Raw genomic sequence first — 7152 nt, 5'->3', positions numbered from 1 at the left:
GCTTCCTATAGACTGTATGGTATTGATCGATTACACAAATGTAATCAATCTGCATCATGTCCATATTATGGACAACACTGACTGGCTATCTGATTTTAACACTTTAAATAAAATGTTAAACTTTAACTAATACATGGACTGAATCTAATGAGCAAAATGTCCAACACTGTAGCATTAGTCATGAGATTCTATAAGGTGTGTGTCTGGTCTGTGATGATAAACATGCACCACGCTGAACACGTGATGTATAACCCTACCACATTATCTGAGACCTCAAACACAAATACGCTTTATATTCCCTGCTAAGTGGTAAAGGTTCACTGTTCCATGTCTGTTGCAAAAAAGTTTAATTTAATTTCCAACAGCAATGTTATAGCAGTTATCGGAATTGATAACTGCTGTAAATCTATGATTTTTTTTTTGTGCTTTTCCAAATGTATTAGATCATCATAGAAACTTGTTTTTTTATACAGATAATATTGTAAATGGTAAATATTGGTTATTGGCTATAACAAATGTTAATATCTGTTATTGGTATCGACCAAAGTTTTCATATCGGTGTATCCCTACATCTGTCTCTGTCTCATGAAGCTTCTTCATCTTGTGGAGACAAACGATGTCTGCTGTCAGCTACAGTCCAAAAAAAAGGGGGGTGGGGGAGGTTTGAGTTACGTGGTTTGATGCCGACACTGCCTTCATGATGCGTTTCTCTCTGCAGCGGTGAGGACCGGTAACCTGGCCAAGTTCAACCAGGCCCTGGAGCAGTTTGAAGAGAAGTACCAGACCGACGGGACCTACACACTCATCATCCGCCTGCGACACAACGTCATCAAGACCGGTATGTGAGGAAACTCCCGACTCTGAGCACCTTAACACGGACCACTCTGAGCACCTTAACACTGACCACTCTGAGCACCTTAACATGGACCTCTGAGCACCTTAACACGGACCACTCTGAGCACTTTAACACGGACCACTCTGAGCACCTTAACATGGACCACTCTGAGCACCTTAACACGGACCACTCTGAGCACCTTAACACGGACCGCATTGTTCAGATGTTAGCACGGTGGTCCACCCACCACAACAACTCAAAATCCTGTGGGAAACACTGAGCAGAAATCTTCCTACTTATGCTTCCTTGCTTTATATGTGTTGTAATATGCGTCCTTGTGTGGTATGTATTCCTAAAGTTCACTTATCGCCTCAGAGACGATATGAACAGTGTGTAAAGTGTGTGTTGAACATAAACACCTCATCATTCAAATCCAACACACCATCAAAATGATTTTCAACTTTTTAATATGAAGCGTGTGTGTGTGTGTGTGTGTGTCCAGGTGTGCGTATGATCAGTCTGTCCTACTCTCGCATCTCGCTGGCTGACATCGCTTCCAAACTGCAGCTGGACAGTCCAGAGGACGCGGAGTTCATTGTGGCTAAGGTAACAGACACACACAACATATTAAGGTAACAGACACACACAACATACTAAGGTAACAGACACACACAACATACTAAGGTAACAGACACACACAACATATTAAGGTAACAGACACACACAACATACTAAGGTAACAGACACACACAACATATTAAGGTAACAGACACACACAACATATTAAGGTAACAGACACACACAACATATTAAGGTAACAGACACACACAACATATGTTCTCATACTTCTATGCAGGAATCTAAGGTAACATAACATATTTGCAGGAATCTTGTGACTTCAGTTGTGGTGAAACTGATCATGCGGGTCAAGGATTCTAGCGTTACATCATTTTCATTACAACCCCCTTGCCTCTTAAGCAATAATGTCTGCAAATATAGATGGACCTTAATAAGATTGCTAGGTGTTCCTTTAACTTATTATGAAGTATATAAAGTAAAACGATTAGACAATATAATGCTAATACTAACCACTCCCCTCACCCCTCCTCCTCCAGGCCATCCGTGATGGTGTGATCGAGGCCAGTATTAACCATGAGAAGGGCTTTGTCCAGTCCAAGGAGACCATGGACATATATGGGACCAGGGAGCCTCAGCTGGCCTTCCACCAGAGGATCTCCTTCTGCCTGGACATACACAACATGTCTGTCAAGGTGAGAGGACACTCACTCACTCTTCTTTCATTTGATGCCTGCCAACTGGGCATGATTTCCCCAGTATGAATACATAATACAATGTAATAAATAGCCGACCCCTCCCACCCCGGCCACAGACTCTTTGAGGCAGATCTGAGGTCTGTGAAGACCAAAACCTCTCGTCACAAGAAACCGCTTCTTTACAACTGCTGTTACGCCGGGATTGCACTGGTTGCATTTGCGTTGCGGCTGTTCTCCGGTTTTGCTCCGTGCTCTGTGCTCCGCCAACACTAACCGGCTGCGTGCAGAGCACGTCACGGCTCCGCTCCGCCAGACAGCTGGAGTGACGAGACCGACAAGTTCTCGCGGTGAAATCGAGCGAGACAATTTGTATGTGGGATAAATACAACAACAAACACAGGCAGAAGATCATTGTTCCCAACTGGAGAAGCAGAGGAGGGGTGGACTTGCTTGGTGTTGTCCTTGTAAAAAGGATGTGTCGTGTCATATATTATTTTGTGGTTTTCCACTTCAATGATGAACTTTTCCTCATACATGTTTGTCCTCTGGCTTGATATTGAATGCTGTAAACACCTCTGCCCTGTTCACTCCATGCCTGGCTCCGCCCAACTTGCTGCAGCTTTGCTCCTCCGACATCCGTGAAAAATAGAAACCTTGCATATCTTTTTCGGAGAGCTCCGGATCGTCGGAGCTGGGACGGAGTAGACACGCAACGCAGCGGAGGAGGTGGGAGTTGACACAATGATTAGAGTGGAAACGTATCGGCTCCGAAGCCGTACTGCAGCGCAGACGGACCGAACACGGACTCAGTGGAATGTGGCCGTTAGCCTCATCAACGAGGCCCGAAAGCCCCCACGCAGAAGCCACCAGGCTTCAAATCAATCAAAGTGTGTTCACCTGTGTGTTGTCCTACTAGCAACCTGTCCCAAAGAGTGTGTTCACCTGTGTGTTGTCCTACTAGCAACTAGTCCCAAAGACAACACATTCGCCACTTGATATTTGCACATCTTCCTCTGAATGTCATTTTAGAACGGCTGCCTAGTCTCCATGCTAATAACAGCGATTGAACTTCGGACAAAGTCTTGAAGTTTGGAAAATGCTTGCTTTTAAGAGCTTGAATTTGAATATACTCCTTGAAAATTGCTTGATTTTCAACACAATCTGATGCTTCATCTACACAATCACCCATGTCAACCAAAAATCTTTTAATACCTGAAATCGACACAATCCCGTATTCATATTATGACGACGGGATTGTGTCCATTTTAGATATTAAAAGATATCTATATATATATATATATATATCTATGTCTATATCTATATCTATCTATATATATATATATATATATATATATACACATACATACATACACACCTACCTACACACACCTACCTATACACACACACACACACACACACACATTTTTGGCTAAACTAGGAAAGGCATCTTGTTTCAATCCAGACAAAATAACAAACCAGAGGTGTGGTTTCCAGGGCGTGTCTTTTCATCCTCCTTTGCAGGTCAGGTTATCTGACATGTTCTGATGGGTTGTTTGCAGGTCAGGTTATCTGACATGTTCTGATGGGTTGTTTGCAGGTCTTGTTATCTGACATGTTCTGATGGGTTGTCCAGACCTGCGTTAGGTTGACACAGAGGTGTGGCTGCATCAAATCCAGTCTAATACAGTGTGTCTCTGTTTGGTCTCTGCCTGCAGGCCATGAGGTTCCCTCCCAAAGCCTACAACAAGGACCTGGAGTCAGCAGAGGTAAGCTTGTCCCCTTGATCTGTCTGTGTTTAGTTTCAACACAGCCCCGTCATGCCAAATGATTTTAAAGCCGGGGCAGCTTTAGCTCAGGAGGTAGAGCGGGTCGGCCAATGACGCAAGGGTTGGCGGTTCGATCCCCGCTCCCTCCCAGCTGCTGTCGTTGTGTCCTTGTGCAAGACACTTAACCCTCCTTGCTCCCGATGGTGTGTAGGCACCCTGCGTGGCAGCCTGCCGCCATCGGTGTATGAATGGGTGAATGTAGACTATCTACTGATTGTAAAGCGCTTTGGATAAAAGCGCTATATAAATGCAGGCCATTTACCATTTACCATTTCCCACTGTTGAGCAGTGCCCACTAGGGCTGTCCCCGACCCGTTGCTTGGTCGACAACATCGATTATTTAAATACGTCGACTTGCATAACATGCGTCGGCATGTGAAGAAAAGAGAATTCATACACTAGATAGCTCCGTTCAAATATCAGATTTCAAAGTAAACGTTTTTAATGCTTTCTATGTGCGTTAGACCAAGTTAGACTCGTGTAGAATGGCTTTTATTTCGGGAAAAATCCGACCGGAAGTCATATTGTTATTGTTGTCACTAGCAGAAGCCAGCCGGCTAACGTGTAAAGAAGCCCGTCAAAGCATGGATTGTTTATTCCCAACCGAGAGCACGATCATCTAAAGTGTGGGAGTATTTTAGACCGAGCACCAACTGTGCTGCTCTGCAACGTTATACTCCGCAAATTGAAAATGACGTAAACGTAACGATAACGTTATACCCGGAGTGCACGTCCTGTTGATGGGCAGCAGACAGCACCAACCAAGTTGTAACGCACTTTTTGATCACGCATATTAGGATTATCAACACGTGGAATGTGTTTGTTAGTATAACGTTGGTCACTTACAGGGATGTAAACTAGTCACCTTTAGGTGACAGTCACCTTTTTCATCCTAAAATAGGAGGATTTCTGAGAGGTTTTATGTCTGCCCTGGTATCTGTCACCTTTTTCACTACCAATGATTTAGCATCCCTGCACTTAATTAATGTAAGTTAAATAATTTCAATTACTTTTCTTACCCCACACTAATGAAAGAACATTTATTTGCCAGTGATGATCTTAACTGCATATTACTTCAGTTTAAACATTAATCTGTCAGCATTCAGCAATCCTTTTGAATTTGAAGGTTCAGTATTATAAAAATAAAATAATCGTTAGATTAATCGACTTACCGAAAAATTATTGTCGTTAGATTAATCAAAAATAGAAGAAAATAATCGTTTGGGGCAGCCCTAATGCCCACATCACTGAAAATGTGTAAAACAGAGCTCTGTGAGGCAGTGAATCTCTCAGGCCACTAGGGAGCAGTCTCCTCCCAGACAGCTTTGTTTTGGACAGCAGGAAGAAGAGACACATAAGAAGTATGATGCAGTATCGTGTGTGTGAGAGAGAGAGATTTTTTGGTAAAAAGAAAAGACGGTCACCGGTTGTTTTGTATTATGCCTCCAATACTGGGATATTGGCTTCTCTTGCATCTTGTTATAGACGGTTTTAACTTGACAACAAAAACATTCTAAATTGAACCCCCGCTCACTTCCTGTTGCAGTGTTTGTTATGGACATAAAAGAAAAAAAAACATTCAAGTGCAGGACTGACCATTCCGTGAAAACCGTCTATACAGCTGAGCAGCGAAAACAAAAGTAACGATGTCGAGTGAATATTTCTGCAGTTTGCCGAATGCTGAGAAAAAGGAAGTGCTGTGGGGTTGCGCTCTGGTGAAAACCGTCTATAGGTACTTAACTGTGTTCTTATCCTTTTGTGTGTGTGTGTGTGTGTGCGTGTGTGTGTGTAGGAGCGTCGAGAGCGTGAGCAGCAGGACCTGGAATTTGCCAAAGAAATGGCAGAAGATGACGATGACAGCTTCCCGTGAACGTCCCTGTTACTTCCTGCTTCCTGTAGTTTACTTCCTGCTTCCTGTAGTTTTCTGTGTTTCTGTGCTGCCGTTAACAGAGCATCAATCCACCCACAATGCCTTTCTTCTGCACCTCCCCCTCTCTCTCCCACCCCTCCCAAGCACTCTAAACGTCCTCTTCAAACAGATAGATATACTCTCCTAGAATGTGTCCTGTTCTGACTGTGAGGCAGGGCTGAACAAAATAAACTTGGTTTCTTTTTTGTCTATATTTTTGCTGTTTTGTTTTTGTTTGGTTAGATCTGTGGTCCAGTGGGTCACGGTGCCAGTCTGTTCTCTGGCCTCCTGTCACAGAAACACCATCCTGCTTAGCAAATTCTAACATTCATCTCAGCTCCAAAAATATAGTCTGGGGACCCCCCCCCCCCCCTGAAGCTCAGCCTCTTGCTCAAGAAGCTGGAGTGCAGTGGAATGCTTCTAGCTGGATGGGGGAACATTTGAAATCGTGCTGCTCACCACAGCGGCTGTTATCTGTTATGTTTTTTTGTAAAGCATTTTCTTAGCAGACAGCAGCGAAAATGAAAGGGACAAAAACAGTTTTAATGTTTTTCCTTTCCTTTATTGTGTTTTAATTTAAAACAAATTAGCAATTCACAAAAGGAGCAGTTGTCTCACAAAGCCAGAATGAATGGATATTTGTATGATATAATTTCATGGTTCAAAATAATTGTGGGGCTTATGTGCCTTGCTCAGGGGCATTTTGATGGTTAATTGGGTGAATTGTTCCCAGCCAATCCAGGGATTGGAACTGGCAAGCTTGTGGCAACAAGCTCACGCCTGAACATCTCTGGCTCCAGGCTCCTCATGCATGCAGTAACCTACTTTAGCGTAGTTTTGGCAAAGTGGAATCCCACTGCCTGAATAGGAAAAAAAGCTTTTCAAATGATCGGGAAATGAAATATGCTGCAACTAGACACCGTTAAACGTATGGTTGATGTTTTGACATCTGTCTGTCTTGGGGTATTACGGTGGGGTACGGTGGCGCAGTCGGTAGCGCTGTCGCCTCACAGCTAGAAGGTCCTGAGTTTGATTCTCGCCTGGGACGCTGAGGTTGTGTTCCCCCCCCATATCTTCAGTGCCTACTGCCCAGGTGGGTTATCTCGTCGAAAGGGCCTTTCTGTGTGGAGTTTGCATGTTCTCCCTGTGCTCCCCAGGGGGTTCCTCCTCCGTACATAACCCCCCACTAAAAACATGCAGAAGATCGTCATCGGAGCAGTGACGACAACATCCGAAGTTGGTCCCCGGGCGCTGGAAAGAAAAAGCGACCACTGCTCCTGGCCTGCCCCCTGGAGGAAAGGACAAGCC

At 44.1% G+C, this 7152-nt stretch overlaps 1 protein-coding gene across 1 annotated transcript in view; it reads left to right on the top strand.

Moving 5' to 3' along the window:
- The window catches only part of psmd3 (proteasome 26S subunit, non-ATPase 3), a 22966-nt gene extending 16908 nt beyond the window's left edge, over positions 1 to 6058 (top strand). Inside the window, exons 9-13 of the mRNA XM_083649772.1 lie at positions 719 to 838; positions 1338 to 1441; positions 1951 to 2106; positions 3825 to 3875; positions 5728 to 6058. Of these exons, the coding sequence (XP_083505898.1) occupies positions 719 to 838; positions 1338 to 1441; positions 1951 to 2106; positions 3825 to 3875; positions 5728 to 5805 (509 nt within the window). The 3' untranslated portion in view covers positions 5806 to 6058. The remainder of the gene's footprint in view (positions 1 to 718; positions 839 to 1337; positions 1442 to 1950; positions 2107 to 3824; positions 3876 to 5727) is intronic.
- The last annotated feature ends 1094 nt before the right edge of the window (positions 6059 to 7152 follow it).

This window comes from Poromitra crassiceps, assembly GCF_964638095.1.
Source record: "Poromitra crassiceps genome assembly, chromosome: 13".
Taxonomy (NCBI): Eukaryota; Metazoa; Chordata; class Actinopteri; order Beryciformes; family Melamphaidae; genus Poromitra; species Poromitra crassiceps.
The sequence above is the reverse complement of the archived record's forward strand: the minus strand, read 5'-3'. Positions and strand labels throughout refer to the sequence as shown.